The sequence below is a fragment of the Papio anubis genome, chromosome 8 (assembly GCF_008728515.1).
Source record: "Papio anubis isolate 15944 chromosome 8, Panubis1.0, whole genome shotgun sequence".
In the NCBI taxonomy this organism is placed as follows: domain Eukaryota; kingdom Metazoa; phylum Chordata; class Mammalia; order Primates; family Cercopithecidae; genus Papio; species Papio anubis.
This window is the reverse complement of record NC_044983.1, coordinates 111,004,048-111,024,685: the sequence shown is the minus strand read 5'-3', so window position 1 is coordinate 111,024,685 and position 20,638 is coordinate 111,004,048. Positions and strand designations below refer to the sequence as shown.

The window sequence follows — 20,638 nt, the reverse complement described above, 5'->3', positions numbered from 1 at the left end:
GAATGTCACGCTTAATTCAGAGTTCCTTATCTGCTACTAAAACCCCAAACTGCATGTATTAATCTTGCAGCATTTGAATAATGTTCCCATTTTGTCTATTTTGTGGTACCCCCTTGAAGCACCCATTGAGTTTCTGGCTTCTCTTTAGCTCAGAAAACCATAGCAACCTCAGTCCGCACTTCTCCAACTCAGGATAGAGTTCAAGTTGTTCTCCTCAAGCCTTCTTGCCATGAAAAGCATGGGGAATCCTGATCACCAACTAGGTGTCCTGAGACTTCTTGCCACAGATAAAGGGCGGGGGAGGGGGCGCACACGCACACACACATCCTGCGTCGTTTAATTGAGAGACAGAAGGGAAAGTAACAACAGAAAAGGTAAAAGGACTTTGAGAGTTCTTTAGATTGTTTCTGTTAGCATCTCTGAGTGTCTGGGGAACGTCGGTTTGGCGGCCACGCACTGCCCCCCACCTGCCCCCCACTCCCCCAAGGTAAGTCCTCGTCTTTATCACATTATTCCTAACGCGTTTGGATTTTTCCTCCTTTTCCAGCCCGCACGTTCACAGACGGGAGGTGGGGGAGGGAGGAGGGGGGAGAGGCGGGGCGGGAAGGTAGCCGGGTCCCTGCACCGCGCCGCTCTCATTTGCGGCGCTCCGACTCGGGCGAAGTTCTCGCGCAGCCGGCTCGCCGCGGCCGGGGCCGGTCCCGGCGGGCGGCGGCGGCGGGTGCTCGGAGCCGGGCGGGGCGGCGGCGGCGGCGGCGCGGGGACGCGCGCTGTCTCTTTAAGGGAGCTCGGTCTGGGGTGGCGCTTTCCTCCGCGAAGGCTCCTTTGATATTAATAGTGTTGGTGTCTTGAAACTGACGTAATGCGCGGAGACTGAGGTCCTGACAAGCGATAACATTTCTGATAAAGACCCGATCTCACTGCAATCTCTAGCGTCCTCTTTTTTGGTGCTGCTGGTTTCTTCAGACCTCGCGTCCTCTCGATTGCTCTCTCGCCTTCCTATTTCTTTCTTTCTTTTTTTTTTTTTAAACAAAAAACAACACCCCCTCCCCTCTCCCACCCGGCACCGGGCACATCCTTGCTCTATTTCCTTTCTCTTTCTCTCTCTCTTTCTCTCTCTCTCTCTCCCTCTCTCTCTCTCTCTCTCTCTCTCTCTCTCTTTTTTAAATAAGGGTGGGGGAGTGAAAGGGGGGAGAGGCAGGAAAGACCTTTTTCTCTCCCCCCCGCAATAATCCAAGATCAACTCTGCAAACAACAGAAGACGGTTCATGGCTTTGGCCGCCGCGCCACCATCTTTCGGGCTGCCGAGGGTGTTCTTGACGATTAATCAACAGGTAAGGAGGGGAGGCCCGGGCGGGCCGCGGGGCCGGGGGCCGCGGGGGGCGCGGGGGGCGCGGGCTCCCCTCGACCGGGCCCGGGGCGCCGCGACGCGAGTGCAGCGCCCGCTCGTGTGTGCGCAAAATGTGGGCGATCGCGAGCGGGGAGCCCTGGGAATTAAAAGTGACTTTCTTTGAAAAAAAAAAAAAAAGGCAGAGGGAGAGTGTGCAGAAAGCCAAGCGCAGGCTTCTCGGGTTTCACATGCATTTTCTTTCTTCCTTTTTGAGCGTGTGATTTCTTTCTTTCTTTCTTTCTTCTCTTCTGCTCCCTTTTCACCCCTTCCTCTCCTCCTTTTGGTGGGTCTAAGGCATCTGAGCCTTGGAAACCAGCGACTTCAAACTGCAGTAGCCCCTGGAGTCAGCAGGGTCAAGTTCAGCCGCCGGGGAGGAGGAAAAACAAATCCCCATTTGCCAAAAAAAGAAGTTTCAGGCCGGTGCCCCCTCCCCCTCGCAGCCCCACTCCCCCTCGCTGTCTCTTTCTGGCTGATTTTAATTCTCTCCTACCGGGCGCAGCGGAGGAGCTGGAGGTGGTTGGACCCGAGGGGCCGCCGCCGCCGCCGCCACTGCAAGTTTTCTGGGGGCTCGTGACAAGCGGGGCGCAGACTAGGCACCAGCATGCAGAGTAGTAAGTTGGGCGAACTAGGGAGGGTCGGGAGGGTCTCAGAGAGGGACCTCCGTGTGGTCCCCGAAGTGGGAAAACAGCACAGGACTGCCTTTGGCTTTGAAGAGTTTGCAAATGCAGGCTTCAAACTTTTTTCCCTTAAAGGCCCAGCTGGGCTCTGGAGAAGGCGGGTGTCGCATCCCTTGGTGCACCCGCCTCAGAGCGGCTCAGGACAGCTTGGCCGAGGGGTCTGTGCCCTGTCCGTACCATGTGGCAGGGCCTTGCAGCCCGGGCGCTTCCTTAGGGACTGAGGAAGGGGCAGACTTCCTCTGCGATGCGGTTGATGCGCCATGTGTCGCGCGGGTCAGGGGACACTGGCCGGTGATTAAATGCCTGACAGCGGTGGGACATCCAGGCGGACAGACGCTTTGCTTTCTGTCTAGTTCCTGTTTGGGATCTAGAGAAACGCATCTTTGAAAGGCCAAGGCAAACATCGCTGTCCCTCCAAATAACTCCAGGATTATAGGACCCCATGAATAATTTGAGGGTGAGGCGGCGGTGGGAGCTGTTTGAAGTGCAAAGCTGTTTTTGTGGCTGGGAAAGCTTTTTTGTTAGTACCTGTCTGAGATGGTGGTGTTTCCCCCTTCCCCAGGGAAGTCAGTAACTGTTTTATGGCCCCAGGACTCTAAAGCAATTTAAGTTAGAGGGTGAGAAGGACTGGTGGGTTTCAGAGGGAATCTTGGACTTACTAAATTTTAGGACGGGCTTTACTTCCCTCTATCTTTTTAGGCCTCATATTTGATGCTTTGAAAGTTTTTTGAGTAAGCCATGGATCTTAATGGTGAATCTAAATTATGATAGAATATTCATTCTTATCCCATTTTGGAAAATCACGGCTAGAGTTTAAGCGAGGTAAGTGAGAAGCTCAGCGGAGAAGTTAAATCTGAGACAAGTTAGGCCTATTCATTGAACTTTTGTAGATTCACTGAACTTTTGTAAACACACCAGGTGAACAGGAAAGGGTCTGGGAGAGATAATAAGTACAAAAGAAAAATACAGATAGGGCCTGAGACAAAATTACAAAGAAATGATAACTCCGGGCCTGGTTGTTGGCTAAAACTTGATTGTTCAAAGCAAAAATAGAATAGGAACCTTCCAACAATTCTTCAAAGTCCTCCAGCTCTGAAGCTAAAACCTATGGATCTTGCTGGCATCATGTTACTTTCCTGCTGGTTTTAGAAAAAGTTGATCATTTAGGAAAGGCTGCCAGAGTTAAAAATGCAAGGGACAGCAAAGGAAAGTCATGCGGGCAGCCAGTTCTTGACGTGGACAAAATGAGAATGAAAGTTTCTGAAGTCACTGTTGTGAAGTTTTACATGCCGCTCATTTGCTTAGAAGGCTCTCTCAGATATTCCACCAGTTAACGTATAAAAGCAAACAGAATCTAAAATCGTGTGGGCTTTTTTTTTTCTCTTTCCCCAAGTATGCCAGGGTTGTGAATAAATACAGGGTTTGTATGGGAAGATGAAGCGTTTCCTGTAAGTTATGATGCTGACAGGACAGTCTGGAAATGATACCAACATTTTGAGGATTTTTTTTTTTTTTTTACCTTTAAGTGAAAGTTTATTAATGATGTGCTTAATCTTAATCTTAACAAGTCAAACATATTCTTAGAGTTTCTCTCTCCTTGGATTTCATAACTTCCTTTTAAAGCTACACCTTTGGATAAAAACATCTCTAGATTCAATTTAATATACAGGGCTAGCTAGTAACATCCTAAAGTTTGACGATTATTTCTGGATGTTAATAATGTGAAAATAAAACTCCTGAGGGGGAAATAGAGTCTTAATGCCAACATTATAACTTGATTTCTCTAAATGTGAGGCCTTCTGAAGCTTCATCAGTGCTCTGTTGGCAAAGTGTTATTTACCACCGGCGAGCTGATGTTTATGGCTTCCTGCTATGTATGTTATATGTTAGGATATATATGTGTATACTGCTTTTACATACATAATAGCTAGTCTAACACTTTTCAAATAAGTGGTGGAAAGTAGCAAGTTATTAACACAATGCTTGTCACTCCTTTGAATTCTAGATGCTGTGAGGGTCTGTGCTACTATTTAGGTTTTGTCCTTTGTCTATTAAAGATAACATTGAAGGTAAGGAGAAAAGTGTCATAATAGCTGTGAAGTCTCAACTGAATTTAGAACTTAGCATTTCAATGACTAATATTTTAAATGATTTTATAACATTTTCTGCATACGTGTTTGAAAACCAGTTTAGGATCCGAATCAGTGTGCTAATCCTAAATGAGTTACACATACTACTACCGTATTTTCAGTATTGTTTAAGTCACCTACCACTCCTGAGTTTATTCTGATTTACATCATATAGGTCTCATCCTATACGGAAATCTTTATTCATAAGGAAAACCTTTAAAACAGGGAAATGGATGCATCTGTAGAAAAGCAGCTTTTACGGTTAAGTATTTCAGTGACGGTACTATTATCACTACTATTATTAGATGTATATGTGTATGTGTGTACAGATATACAACCTACAATATGTGATTAATGATCTGTACGTTTTTATGAAGAAAGCAACCAAAGAGTGTATGTTTTTTATAAACTCTTGTCTTACCTTCTTTGTTGTAAATAAACATTACTGAAAGTTTTCAGAGGACTTGCAGCAAATTGTTTTTGAACTGGAACTTTATTTCAAATTTGAAATTGGAATAAATACTGATAACTGACCTTTAAACGTTTTTCGTAACACAAATATTTTAAGATAATTATATTTTAACTTCAGTTCTTCTTTTGATAGCAACGATAATGTAACAACACTGTGCTATTGTGTGTAAAACAAAATAGACTTTAAGAAAGTTAGGGGCAGGTGTCTATAATTGATTTAAAGGAATGATTATTTTTGTAATAAGTGATGAACTTAAAATAAAATGACTGGCTTACATTAAAACATATTCTTATTAAGATTTCTCTAGTGTGTAAAATGAAGCCATTCATTCAACAGGCTGACAACTTTCCACTTGGTATTTGCCTTTCCTTAATTTAGTTTCCGCAGGACAGCTAGTGTGGTAGTCTGCATCTGTTTTTAGCAGGCAGAGAAAACTATAAACTCAGACAGTTCTGTCCCAAATATTGCAGCTCACAAGTTACAATCAATTTGATAAAAACAGGCAAGTTTTATGGGCTCGTATTTTGTTGTTCATCCTTGCTAGGTCAAGCTTTCAGGTAATAGGTTTCTTTTTCTCCCTCTTTTGCTGATGATAACTGCTAATACCATTGATAACTAATTCTGAGTCTTGTGTACTCATTTATCATCCTTATTTACCATTTGTTGAAGTTTTAGGAAATTAATGACAGCATATGTAGACTTGGTTTTACTGTGATGGCTTCTCTGTGAAAGTGACATTTATCTTTTGTTATTATACAGAAATAAGTAAATTCTTTGTTACTATCATAGTTATGATTTATGGAATTTTTGAGTCCCCCTTAGATATACTATAAAGATGCTCTTCTAGCCTTTGCCAAGTAGACATTTAATCTAATTGTTTAAGAGTACTTGTCGTGTGTGGAAAAGACTAACATACTTTGCGATTATTTACATTAAAAAATTACGTAGAGGTTTGTTTTAGTGTAATTTTAAAAATAATTTGTCTCCGGAAAGCTGTAACCAGTGGATTAAAGTAAATATGGTAAAATACCAAATCTTGTTTTATACCATTGTTCCATAGTAAACAGTGCTGCAGAGGATATAACCACTTTTCAAAATTTATCCTCCAATGTAAGTAGGGCCAAAGTCATTTGTTTGTATAAAATATTCTATTAATTATATATGACATTTATAAATAATATCTTCAATTTTATTATTATGATCACTTTTTGAGCTGTCACAGCGCTCAGTGTTTCTCCTGTTCCTGAGAACTGAATTTGGCCTTTAGTTTGGTTTTCTGATGGACATAATAATGTAGAAGTTGACTTTGGTTAGAAAGAGATCTTTGAGCTTCAGGAATCTCTGAAGTTGCAGTAGGATCTACAGGTGAAAACCATTTTATTGTTAAGCATTAGTTAGGTGAGGAAACTCGACTGGTCCCTGCAGCATATAGCAGCTATTATTGTAGCGGTTTACTTTTTGCTATCCCACTTTTTTTTTTTTTTTCCTTTTCCAAGAGCACAAATCCAAAAAATAGCAAACATAAAGGTGAAATTATCTATGTACTTCAAATTTGGAGCATCATTTGAAATCATTTTCTGATTCCAAGTTATAACTGAAATACAAACATAACATTAAGACACCCCGAAGAAGACATTAAGGATACACTTGTCGTTCTTAAGTGTGTTTCACTAAAAATAATAACAGAAAACTTTTAATTTTTAAAATGTTTCTAGCTTTTAAAAACCTGCAGTAAATACTTTACAAGTGGCTAGACACCTTCCCTGGTGGTTTAGTTTATACAAGCAGGAAACTTTCTCTCCTACTCTTTCTCTCTCTCTTTCTTGTTTTCTTTAAACCAACTGACGTAATGCCAAACTTTGCTTTAAAAGAACAGACAGAAGTAATTGGTAGCTTTTAACTTTTAATAATGTTCTGGATTGGTTTTAGTGGCCAAAATGCCATTTAAAAAAAAAAAAAAAGTTCAAGTAAGAACGGGCTTGTGGCCTGAGGAAGAAAGGCTCTGTTGATGCAGTTATTTTTATTCTTGTTTTTCAATCTGTTATTAAAAATCTTTCCTGCTGAGCACTGCTGGATTTCTCCAATTGCTCTTTGTGATGGCTGGTGCATTTCAGGTTACCGTAACTTAAACAGTTTTTGGGTTTTGGGGAGAGTGGGTATTTGCGTTGCATTATTTCTTTCTTATTTGGAAAAAAAAAAACATTTGTTTTTGTTTCAATGGAGATTAATTAATTAAGGTTATCAATGGCCACAGGTCAAAGAATATGTTTATATAAAGAATGTGACACCTGTTAGCAAGAGCCTAAAATGTGGAAGTTTAAATGTGACATTAATCATTTTTATGTGCAGAGGAAGGAAAATAGATGAAACTTTACAAAAATGCATTTTTAGATTGAAAACATTAATTTTAAGGGTCAGTGCGTTTCTACAGGCCGCTCTTTTTTTCTTACAATTTTAGATGATTTTTTTAACCCTATTTATCAAACAGTATTTATAGTTTCCTTTTTTTAAAAAAATATAAATAGTCATGTCTTTCTTTCTGACTTTGCACAGGCAAACAACTTTCACCAGTTAAGAGACATCTTGGTGATGTTGATTGACATCAGGGCAACTTCAGAAGCTGGCAAGTAGGAAAATATTTTTAGGGGGCAAAAAGATTTGTGCTAGTGTTCCCTTCCTTGGAGAAAGACACGCCACCCAGAAATGGGGCCCTCTGCCCCATTCGGTGGGTCACAACTAAGTACTGTTTCAACTTTTCTTTGGTGAATTGTTCCTGAGGTTTAAATCTTATGGTTACTTGTCGTGGACTTTGCTTTTAACCCAAATTGTTCCTGATAGATTTTTTCCTTCCTTACCTAGAGCACATTTAAGGAATAATATATATAGTGAAAATTGTCACACAAGAAGGAGTTTAGTCTTTAAGGCATTTATGACTATAAAAAGCGTTCCGCATATTTGGGGTATTGAAGTGTTCTCTGCTTAGAAATTTGACAGTTTTGATTTACTTGATAGGCTTCTCGGTTTTTCTTGCAAGAGTTACAGACTCTAGTTCAAATCATAGACATTTCTCTTTTGCTCATGGCTCCTTTAAAGATTTGTTTGGAAAAACTTAAGGAACTTAATGTATATGTTGTTCACATCAGCATAGTGAAAGTTTCTTGGAGTAAATCTAGATTCATTTTATTACAAAGTTTTCAAATATATATTTCATGTTATGGCTGCATCTGTTAATAAATTTTTATTTAATGAATATTGTTTGTTACTACAAAACTGAGGGAAGAGCAAGCAAGTTTAACAAGAAGGAAAGAAGGCAAAGGGAGGTGTTTAGAGTTGTAGTCCCTTAATATCAGCAGATTGTTTACTGGTAAGTGGTGGGGAGGGGTTGGTGGGAGGCTTTGTGGAAGATGATACCCAAAAAAAAAAAAAAAATCCATCAATTGCGCATATGCTCCCCTCCCCTTAAGGTTTACTTAAACAATATGTTTCGGTTTTGCCTCAAACCATTCTGCACTACTTCTGCTCCAAGAATCCACCACTATCTTGGTTCCCGAGAGATTAAGGATGACATTTTCTGTCGTATAATGAACAGCAGTATTATTTGAACAAAGGTAACACATTTTGATTTGTGTAATTTTTTAGTAGCTAGTCATAGAATACCTATAATATGAGAGGAGTTCTAGCAGTGTAATTGCCTGCAAATGTTTGAAGTACTCACGATAGCTTTGCTGTGTTTGAATTATTGCCATTATATGTGCATGCTATTATAGGTGTGTTTTATATATGGAATGTATGTAGACAGATAATACTCAGACACATTTTGATGGTGGAATTTAGAGTGCTAACTATTAACTCTGTACTTGAAATGTGAATCTTTTAAGGAGTTAACATGACCTACATTGTGAAGTCTAAAAGTTTGAAATGAGTATGGAGTTTAAACATAATGAATCAATTGTTATCATAATACTTATATCTGCACTGAATTTACTAAGGAATTTTTTTAAATGAAAAAAATTATAAATCAAAATGCCACCTTTCAGTGCATTTTAAGAAATGCTTCTGAGATCATTTTTTTAAGTCTCATTTCTGTTGAGAGGAGCAGTTAAGGGACCGGACTGTTTGTGAGTATATCATTTTATGGGCTACCACTTTATAGTTTACAATTCTATCATCTCAAAACGTTATGTGGAAATAATATGGAACATGTAAAGACTCTGTACTATGACCCAATGCGTTTTTCCCTAGGGTGATGGATTCTGTGCGTCACCCAAATGTGATGCTATTTGCCAGGCTTGTAATACTGGTTTTGAGGGTTGCTCTATGTCCTATTTCATCAAGCAACACAATACAACAACTTTGGTATCTAGGGTAATTGACACAGTCAAAATAGGCTCTGGAAAATATTCCATATACTTTTAAGTAAGTCAGAAGTTAATGTACAAATTAAATTTATTTAACATGAATAAACAGATGATTTATTGTTAGCTATTTGTCTTCTATACTAGATAGTGTTAGAAGGAAATATATGAGTATTTATAGTTTATGTTCCATTTCTTTTTTTTCTTTTTGAGGGAAGCATGGTTCTCTTGTTTGCATTAATAATAGCCTTATCTGTTAATTACTTTGTATTCATGATAGTGAGTAGTACAGTATCATAAAAAATAGTAAACATATTTATATTATCTGCTGTATATGTCCCAAGCTTGAAAAAAAGCATTAATATTATTAGTTATTAAATTGAGTATTATAGTAACCAGGAATGAATCCAGTACTGTATAAGACAATAGATACGACATCAACTGCTATTTAAACACTAAAAACACCTTAGCTGTAGAAAAAGAAAGATCAAAAGGATTTCAGAGCTGTTTTTACTTGTAGAATTTGGACAGAATGTATAAAGCTTACAAATCAATAAACATTAATAATATAACATGTGCTTCCTGATTAGATTCTACAATACAATGTGGATTGCTATTTTAGTTTCTCTATGTATCATATGGAAGATCAGATACGTTTATAAATAGTGTAAAAATATACGGCAGAAGTTAGTTTGTGGAATCTAATTTCTCTATTACATGATACACTTCATGTACAAAGGGATCAAGCGTTACTAATCTAGTTTTAGCTTTTTCTTTCTGAGCTATGCACAAGTGCAACATATGAATTTGTGGCTTCATATTAACTAAGTGCATACATGTACGTGCAGGATAGCTATAATCTCACTTGCATAGAATGTTTTTACATTACAGGCACTACATGGAATTTTAACATATTACATATTTTTTGAAATGACTTTAGTCTTTGTAATGCCCATTTTAATTACTTAATGCATCCCAACACCTATTTGAGGGTTAATTTAATTGTAATTTTGGTTCTGAAATGAGACCATGATAGACAAAACAAATTAAAAACCAAATTCTGCTTGTGCCTACTTTGTGATGTCATTATCTGCATATCATCTTTAGCTTTGCAAGATGTGGAAATAAATACATCAGCCCATTTTCTCTCAATCCTATTAAGTAGCTCCTGAACATATAAAAGTTCCTAAAAGAAAGTTTTGCATTTGTTTTTGCTTTGCTTTTTGATGCCAAGTTAAGACAGGTCATATATATATTAATTTTAATCAAGGGCCATATTACTAAATTTTTCAATACATATTCATCTCTTTGTTGTATGATTAATAATTTTTTCTCAATTATTTTTTGATATACCTTTGAGAGCTTTTAAAATGATACATTTTGCCTGTATTCGGCTGCTGAATTTTTGTATGAGTAATTGTATTTAAATTATAAATTAAAAAATACGATTGATGTTAAGCTGTCTTTAAATTAATATTGGAAGTATACCTTTTTAGAAGATTATTGCAAAATTTCCTCCTCAGTTCTGCAAACTTAGGGAAGTTTTAGAAAATAATTTATCTTCAAGTAGTTAGTGTAAGCAGTTACACATTCAAGGATTGAAAAATTTGAAATACTATTTTCTGTAACTTATAAACAAACACTAAGAGATGTTTCTCCTTTGTATTTATAATGCATTTTAATTACATTCTTTGGATGTATGATGTGGTAAATTACTGTAAGAAACCCACTGTCATCTAAACCTCAATTATAATAAACTATTTTACTCTATCCCATCACTGCTTAGTCTGTTTTTAAAGTCCCGTGTTTAAGAAAACTTGTGCTTTTGAAGGAATGCCCTAATTATTTATAACACATTTTACTTTTTCTTTTTACTTTAATAAGCTTTAAGAAAGCTGTCAGTAAGACGATTTTAGGTCATTGGTAAAAATAATAATGTACATATTTTATGTGTAAATATGTGTACACGATCTTGCGTCTTCACTGTGTCTAACATTCAGCTTTTTAGTGTTATGCATATTTGTATTCAGTGTTACACATATTTGTGTACATTTAATGTTACGCATATTTGTATTTAGTGTTACATGTATTTGTGTACATTTATGTACATCACGTACTTTTTACTCCCAGAATAATTCAGTATATCACTGTTAGCACGTAATTATGCACATACATGTTCTTCTCACTCTCTGAACAATTCAGTGTGTCCTTGGCAATACTAACATTTTAAAAATGAGAGCAATAATGATTAGAGCTGGAGAACTGGGGGTAGATATTAGTGTTAGCAGGTTTCCCTCCTTTTAATTTTTCCCATTTTCAGTTCCTTCTTTAAAAGAGAGATGTATATATATCTGAACAGAAGGGGGACTAGGATACTGTATAATCCATGATAACATAAGGAATGGTTGCTGCATATGGCTTTATTTATATATCTCTGACATAGAAAACTTTGACCCCTTCGCCTGTTGTACTTGGGAATTTTAGATAAACCCTATTGGGGTCACACTCATCAGTTCCGGCTTTGCGTGACAAAAAGCATTCTCTAGCTTCTGGTGCGCTACTGTGCTGTTTTCCTTCAGGAGTGGAAGGTCCTGTTAGTTCATTTGGCATTTGGAAGCACAACTAGATTTCTTCCGTTTTGAAAATCCTCTGAATGGTTTTCAGAAGAGTAAGCAGAGATCATAGGCTGCGTGATGTCGTTGATTTTAGGATGCTAAAGAAAATTATGCTGAGACCAAGCATGCTTCCTCTGGTTTATTCTGCCCTGCTTGATCATCACTTTTCTCTTTTTTTCAACCTCCTACACCTCTTCCCTCCACACTCTTTGGGGTCTAATATTTTGGTTTCTGGAGTAAGGATTTACCTTCTCAGTGGAAAAATGTGTAAGCTGCAGGATTTTTACTTACCTTTCTGTATAACTTTTCCATTTTGGGGGCAGTGTCTAAGAAGAGGAAGAAGCTTACATACTTGATTTTATTTTATTTTATTGTTTGCTATTGAGTAGGAGTTTGCTATTCCATTTCTATGAGGAAATGCATTGCACGGAATTAAATAAAGTTGTATAGTTTTGAAACAATTACAAGCACCAACTGTGACATAGTTCTGGCTTAAAAAAAAAGTCAATTTTAGTTATGCAATACTTCCACCAAACTCTCTATTCCAAGTTTATAAATATGAATTTGACCATTTGACCATGGATGATGCTTGAAAGTCATGTTTTCTGGATTTAGGGCAGAAGAATACTTACAAGATTCTCAATATCATTATGTTTTAGATTCCCAAGAAGTAGAATGCCAAGTATCATGTTATCAACTCTTTGAGGTCTACAGTAAGGAGTTTACTTGTTTCTGGTAGCTTATAAATTCAATAACATCAGTCACGGGCTGCTTAACATATTTATGCGTTGAGCTAGTGTAGTTCAATAAATGATTGTATTTCCATCAAGTTTAGGGAGTAACGCAAACTGGAATAGTAGCCATCTATTAAGGATAGTTCTGAGGTTTGGAATTTGTAACTGATTTTTAGGAGCTACGACATGAATGTCATAGCAGGTAGAAATACTCAGAGTGATCACCTTTTATGAAAGTTAGTTCTATCTTTCATGTCTAGGAAAATATAACTGTGAATGTTTGCTTTTTGTGTGTTTTGTCTCCAAGCAGAGGAAACTGACAGTTTTATGTTTTAAGTGCCGAAAGTTGTTTTTGGCTAAGCAGTTCCAGAGTTAATCACTGGGATGTTAACTTGAATTTTTGTCTTTAAAAAGTTTTAGATTTTTAAAACGAAATATGCTTCCATTATTTCCAAACTGACACCTTGTGTTCTGGATTAGTTTTTAGAGAAATGTTTCCCAGATTCTCTTGGATTCCTTGAAGTCCATTGATTGTGAAATACTTGGTTTAGTTTTTTTCTTCTAAAGCTTATCAGAAAGTAGAGGAAGTACTTTATCTTTTTGGGGTTTTCTTATTCTAGAAACCTTGTTATTGCCTATAAAATGCAAATGAATTTTGCACTTATTTTGTATTATTTTCTCTTGTGTTGTTTTTTCAGAAACGTTTTGATGCATCAGAAATTGAGACATCAGTGATTTCAGTTCTCCTGTCACACCTTTTCATGATAAGATATTTTGGTCATTTCTAAAGAGTAGTTAGAGCGAAATCCTTTCATAAGTCATTTTCACTTCAAAAAAACAGTGATGTTGGAAAATTATCATATAGTACTTTTGTGGTTAGTTGAAAACTATGAATGATGTAAAATACTATAACATTTGATTGTTTCTCATTTAGACATGATGCATTTTATATCTCAAAATTTGATGGGAGGAAAAAGAAAAAAAAGAACTCACAACTTTTACCAGGTTTGAAACTAGCTTAAGATAGTTCTGTGGAATTCTCCAAAAGTGATAAAAAAATTTAAAATACTGCCCAGACACAGGGTTAAAATTAAATCTGTATGTAGAGTGGAGACTTTAATCTGACATATTTTAATATAAAGACATTTTAGAATAACGAAAGCTTTCTCTGGTTTTGTCGGCTGTTTTTGTTTTTCGACCGCTTTGCCTGAGATGATCGGCATTCTTAAATTATAATTATGTATAAAGACAAATAAGCTGCTACTGTAAACAAGTAACAGCTCTGCACATACATCTTGAATACTATTAGAAAACATTTTCATTAGAGGAATAAATGCATTAGGTCCTAAGTAAATTTCAGATACCAAACTGCAAACTTAGTATCTCTAATACATTACCCATACTAGGCCCTGGAAAGTGGAATTGGTTCTGAGAGAGCTCATTATTTGTATTGCTAGTAGAGTGTATTTAACAATATTTTGGTGTCTCCACTGGTAGAAATGTGGACATTTCAACTAGCCACCCCCTTGTTTGGTTCCTGTGATGTCAGGCAAACGTTTTGCCAAAATGTTTGGTCCGATGTAATCACATCGGTGTTGTGTAATTAAGATAATGTGCTGATTTTGAATCTTGTTAACGTGTTATTTTGAAAGTGTAATTTAAAAAATTTGCCCATTTGGAATACAATAGAAGAGGCAGGATGATGTTTTTAGATTTAATTCAAAGCCTCTATGTACAGATAAATTATGAAAAGTTCAATAGCTCTTTTCATCTTTTCCTAGTGTGGGAGAATGTAGGGGTTTCTTTTCATAAACACCATTGTAAAAATAATTGATCAACTCTTTTTTTTGGCAAAAGATCATGTACATATATATAAGTGACTTTCTGAGCTAACAGAATGTACATTTTATTTCATTAGGTTACATTAATAAAACCATGCGCAAAAACATATAAACAGAAGAATAAATGAAATCGCCTCTCTGAAGTCAGATGTAGGGTAAATGGTGTAGTCTCTGAGGTGACTCGCTTAGTTCTGTGATTTCACTATAAGAGCTGGCCCCCATCTATTCTGCTTTGGACACATTGTGCCAAAGTGTACAATGTTCAGCTTCCCATAAAAGGAAAAAATAAGGGTTTAGGCTTAAGAGTCTTCTAACATTCTGTTATGGAGAAATAGACCCTGGCCAAGGAAACACTTCTTTTCTCAATGGTGGAACTTTCTTCGGCTGGTCAGTCTAAAATCTGCTGTTCAAGTTTGGTTTTACTTCTTTGTTTTTCTTGACTTCAGGTATATCAGAGTGACCACTGGGTCATGTTTTATTCTGAGTGACAGAAAGGACTTGAACTACTGTCTATTCTAGCATGATCTTATTTTATAAACAAAAAAACTGAACATAAAGGTGACTTCCGCCTACTTGGTTAAAGAACTGAACTAGAACTTGGGTGTGTTCACCATCCTCATTCATATGTCAAACACTAGATGATTTTGATGTTTGCTGAGGAAATCTGCTCACTAGTTAAGATTCATTAATCTTTATTTTTCCTTTTGCACATGGATATGAGAATAGAATTAAAATGTCATTTATTAGGATGCAGTGAGAAATTGAGGATCATAATGAATCAGTTGATCTATTCACATGATTTCTTTATCAATACTTTAGATTGATGGGCATCAAATGTTTAGAAGCTGTCACAGAAAGTTAAAGAATTACTGCGAAAAATCTGGGCTTAATGCTTTTTTCAAACACCTTAGCGATAGAAATGTTGGATTCATTTAGATAAAATCTAATTGGTACTGAAAAACTGGTTATGAAAATGGTCATTAATAAGAAGCTAAGTTTGTATTACTCTTTTCCTTTAGCTTAAAGCAGCTTTAACATTTATCTATATAGAGAGTAATATTTTTAAAAATAGTCCATTTGAATTAAGGATATTTTTATCTTCCATGAAATGGATGTTTCTTTATTCATAACGCCATAGTTCCCTTGGCTGGTTGAAGAACTGTAGACAGCATCTGTGAGATTAGGCTTGAAATGTGCAATTAGTTATTAAAATCTGGCTGGAAAAACCATAAGTGGTGTTTTACATAAACTCCTCAGCATTTATAAAAAACTAATGAAAGAAAAATAAAAGAACCTCATTTATTTTAAATACTTTCCTTGTGAATCCTGTCTTTTGAATGATCAATTTCAACTTCAAATGGAGTGAAAATAATTTAAAAGGTACATTTAATGCCTCTATTTTTCTTTTAGAATTTCTCAACTTTCCATTTTTAGCCATGCCTCTACCATACAACATGGATGCAATTTATGTTTATTGATTACAGTTAAGCTAATTTTAATCATTTACTTTGTTGGAGTGGAAATACAGGAATAATTCTCTGTCTTCTTAGACTTCTGAGGTATTTTACTTAAATCCCTTGTTTCTTGTCTTCCAGACCTAATGGTTATATTGTATAGTCCAAAGGGTGAATGCCTGCATAAGTGAAATTCACACATTACAACCCCAATGCTGTTGTCATTTTCACCTCTGGATTTTAAAGAATTGTGGTAAATATTTCTTTAAAATCATGCAGAAAGATGTTGAACCTAAGACAGCCCCAAGCTCTTTCAGAGCATAGCTCCAGAAATGTCTTTGAAATGCTGGAAGAGGTGGAGGAGGAGGAGGTGTGTCAGGCCCTGGAAACACCTGGGCTGGTCCAGGGTCTGTATTTGAACCCCGTTCAGTTCATCCTGAGTCGCAGGGTGAAGAAGACATTGTACTTTCATTTGCATGGGTTTTCCTCTCTGTCTCTTAGCCAGAAGGCAGCCTTGTCTTTTTTGTTTTTGTTTCTTTAATGTTTCTTTCAAGTGAAAAGCCTTTTTTATAAATAGCTTGTAAATAGTTATTCCTTTAAATGAAACAGTTTGCTGGTGGAAAATAATCTTACTCATTCCATCAGATATAATCAATTAAATCAGAAAATTATAGAATGATGTTTAACATTAAAAAGCAATTTTAAAATGGGTTAAGGAACTATTTTGACTATTATGCTGATCATCCCACGTAAAATTTCTTTCTTGGTGTGGTAAGCGTACTATATGAAGAAAGGCTGAAACTTCCATTATTATTACATAATCATCTAGTTTTTTTCCTTCTCATCCTGTGGCTATTATCTCTATATAGCAAAGTTTATTTTTCACCCAGACTGTGAATTATAATTTGTCATTCATTGTATACCTTATAGAACCAGAGGAAACCCTATCAGTGCTTATGAGCCCTAGTTTTTCTTAATGATTTTGTTAATGTTATTTATTTTTTACATAATTCTCCCCCTGTATGTAAAATATCTCGTTTTCTTCTTTGACTTTGAGAGATTGGAACCTTTTCATGTACTCTTGGCATTGCAGATCAAAATAAGGCAACAGAGTTCTTATTCTGGGCTTTGTTTATCAGAAAGCACTATTTTTTGGTTGGTTTTTATAACAGGTGATATCCAGATAAGGTTTAAATAAGATGAGTTGCTGTATTTTAATGTTTATTTCCACCTCTTAAGGGATTTACCTTCCTGATAAATCAGTATACACTTAACTGTATTGAAAATGCCCTGAATCACAACTATGCTAATGTAGTCACCTACTTTGGAAAACTCCTTTTCAGACATTCTTTAAACTATTTTATAATTGTTCTCATGAGGCATATTTGTGAACACAGACTATCGTGGATATTTTATAGAAGCTAGTTAAATAGCATTATCTTCTGGTATTTGGATTATAATCCAGTTGTAGACTGATTATGGACCATTCTTGGAATCTAGGAAGAGTCCAAATGCAATTCTATACCTTATACATGGCTAATGAAGCTGAGAGATAGATTAGGTTTTAAGCAAGGGATGGATTTTAGGTAACAACAAGTATTGAATATGGCTCCTTTGAAAGTTTAGAACAAGACAAGGTAAAACAAAACAAACAGCTACTTTTTATTTATTTCCAGATGGATTTCAACTTGTAAGTGACATGCTAAAGTCAAAACGTTGCTTGTTGAGATTTATTAATTAGAATGCTTTTAAGTTGGATACGGAGTTTGTTCTGTTTCAGATAAAAGAGAAACCTACTCAGACATAAAAATAAAAATAACCTCAGAGTGGAGAAAATATTGAATGCCCGAATCTGGGTTTCATTTCATGTGAATCTCCATTTCTCAACTAAGCAATATCTGCCAAGGCTCCTCTGTTTGTTGACATTGCTGTATTGAAGTCGCCAGTAGCCTCATGGAAGCCAGGCCCCAATGGTCTTTCCATCTGACTGCATCTCTCAGATGAATTGGATGCTGCCAGCCATTCTCTTGAGTATCTCTTCTGGCTTGGCTTCCAGGCACTGCATCTCTGCCACACTTGTTCTAGTCTGTCATTGAATGTTCTCTTAATCTATGCAATTTTCTTGGAGGGTTTTATGCTTTTAGCTTTTTATCCAAATGAAATAACTTCTGAGCCTTCACCTCTAGACCTAACTTGGTTCTGGGTTCCAATATGGAACTCAGCCTCCTTAAGTAGTTGCTTTTAAACTTGTTTATCATCATTAACTTGGCATTCAGGACCCTTCAATTTGCCCCCAATTTACGAGTTCCATCTGTACTACATCATGTGTCTATCCTTACTGTAGTGCTTTCTAGTCCTAGAACATTCTCACACTGACTTTTGTTCATATTCTTCCCTCTTTATGAAATGCCTTCTATGCAGCTGTAACTACAGGGATTCTACCTGTTCCTCGGTATGTTTGCTTCTATATTCTTCTTCCTGAAACTTTCTACTTCTGCTCATTTAGGTTAAAACATCCTCGCCTTGTGCTCCCATTTATGTGTGGCTTTAGCATAGCTCATACCAGGAGCTACTGGGCATCACGAACCTGAGGAGAGTGAGAGCATACCTAATTCATTTTTGTTCCCTTTACAAATGACTTGGATGCAGTAGTTCTCAAAAGTGTTGCATTAAATAGGAACATAGGGGAAGAACACTTTGGCCAGCAACATAGACTTTCAGGTACTAAGAAAATTGTGAAATTGGTTTGTGAGGTTTCAGCAGAAAATAAATATTACCTGGTATTGCATAAGTTACATATGTTTCTTGATGTTTGCCCTAATGTATCGTTCCTAAGGTAGGATACCACTGGTTGCAACGTAGTATGTTGTATTTTGCAGTGTGCTTTCAAATCCTGCCTTTTATCGATTAATGTCATTTAGCGAAGTGGAACAGTGCCAGTGAAACTAAGGCAAAGGGGAAGCCTGAATTCATTTGAAAAATATAGGAAAAGGAGAACACAAGCAGCCTTGTACTTTACTGATATTATATGTGAGACACCATGAACTCATCAGAGATGCAAGATGATAAATGATGTGTCCTTAACTGAGGATAACAGCGTTAGGCTCTAAGGTCATGAGTCAGAAATGTGCCTTTTTAACGTCCATGTTTTGAATATTCTCAGGCCCAAAGGTTGTGTTGTGATGTTTGAGGACAATGGCTTATGTCTTGGCTTCAGGAAGAAAGTTACTTGTAAGTGGGTCCAATGCTTGCATGCTGAGGGGGCAAGGGTGATTTAGACTCAGGAGATGTAACATGAATGTTGATGAGTAGGGTTAGGAGCTGAGCACAACCATAGGTAATGTTGCTTTAAGATGCCCAGGTTTATGGCAGCAAGAGGATATTGTATTCCTCTTTGCTCAAATATTTTTAATATTCATGTTTCCCTGAGTGATAGCCAATCAAGTGATAACTGAGTAATAGCTGCTGAGTCGTTTTTCATGTTGGAACAACAATGCCTCTGAGATTTCTTTGAATGTTTGATTTTTACTAATCACTTTTAATTTTGTCTTAAAAGCCTGGGAACAATTTTGAAGTTTAAGAATTTCTTTTTTTTAACTTAAAAAATTATTTTATCTGAGAATTGGGAAGTCCCTTTGATTTAACATTTAACTCTGTTAAGCACCTAAATATTACTTTAAACAGCTCTGGAAAATTAAGCCCTGCTATTATTGTACATTCCCAAATCTGTATGGACATGGGACCATGAAGGAGAAATCAAGGAGATCTATTTAATGAATTTCTTTGCTTCTAGGACAGTTCATTACTTGTAGGACTTGCACTTATCTATCCCTTCTTTAAAAACAAAACATTCCAAAGCTTCCTAGAAACCTTAGCTAACTGCATTATACCAACATGCTTTTCTGATGTCACCTTAAGTCTGTAAGCAACTTCACAAATCCTTTGAAAGGGATAGTTGGATTTTTAAAAGTAGTATCTGCTTTGATTCTGCAAATTAAGCGACAGTAGAAACAGTTTCACTGGATTTTTAAAAGTAATATCTGCTTGGATTTTACAAATTAAGCGACAGTAGAAACAGTTTCACTGTAGAGTACATGCTAGTTAATAAGTAGGGGTTTTTAAAATGCTCTGTACTTTTCCACAACTGAAAGGGTGCATACTTTTGGTTGAAAGTGAGTAGGCGAAATTTAGACCTGCTGTTCTGGTAGCCTTAGTGGCCATTTCATAATCCCTGATATGATTGTCCAGCTCTCCTGTTTGCTAAATGCAGAAATAGAGGAAGGAAATGGATGTTTTGGCTCCATTAAAATGTTCCTTATCAGACTGTATGTAGGAGTGGATGCTGTTGAAGATGCCTCTATTGCCAGCTGCACAGCATGTGTGCTGGGCTAGTTTCCTGGCTGCTAAAGCTGCATGGTGCCCTTTAATGATGGGAAGGAGGACATTATTAAATGTGTTGGGCTTAGTGTTTTCACTTGTGAACATCAGGGAGCAGAGGGCATGCAAACTTTGCCCAAAGGCTGGACACGGTTTGCATAGAAATGAGCTGCGTGTAGTAATAACTGACTTGGTAGATGTGCAGCTAAGCACTGATTACTAAATGAAAGTGAGCGCAACCACAGGCCATAGGTGAGCTAGGTTGGCCGGGGAAAGGCTGCGTTTCAAGAGGTTCATCTTCCATTGGGGCCGCCTTAAAATGCTGATCCTGGTTCATATTGGTTGAGCAGTCTGCTGTGTATTGTCTTCACTTAAGGTAGAAAGTGCTGTCATGTTCGTTTTATAGAATGGAGAGAACTGGGTCTCAGGAAAGTATAATGAATTGCCTAGGCTACAACAGGTAGCAAGTAGCAGAGTCAGGATTTCAGTCCAGGCACCCTGGCCCTAAGAGCTGAGGCTCCCTCTACTTTGTTTCTTATCTCGTGGGTGAACAAGATTTGAGTTGCTCTATCTTCCAAGGTAGTATTATAATAG

At 37.0% G+C, this 20,638-nt stretch overlaps 1 protein-coding gene across 9 annotated transcripts in view; it reads left to right on the top strand.

Annotated features, from left to right (window-relative positions):
* The first annotated feature begins 762 nt into the window (after positions 1–762).
* The window catches only part of TRPS1 (transcriptional repressor GATA binding 1), a 261,087-nt gene continuing 241,211 nt past the window's right edge, over positions 763–20,638 (top strand). For 6 of the 9 annotated variants that reach the window (XM_021942574.2, XM_021942568.2, XM_021942570.2 and 3 more), the window contains exon 1: positions 763–1,334. Coding sequence is in view for 1 of the 9 variants with exons in the window: in XM_017962255.3 (XP_017817744.2) it covers positions 1,992–2,001 (10 nt within the window). In the remaining 8 variants the exon portion in view is untranslated. Of the gene's footprint in view, positions 1,335–1,519; positions 2,002–20,638 lie in introns of those variants that run through there. The other 3 variants (XM_017962255.3, XM_031669708.1, XM_031669707.1) reach the window with 1 other exon arrangement.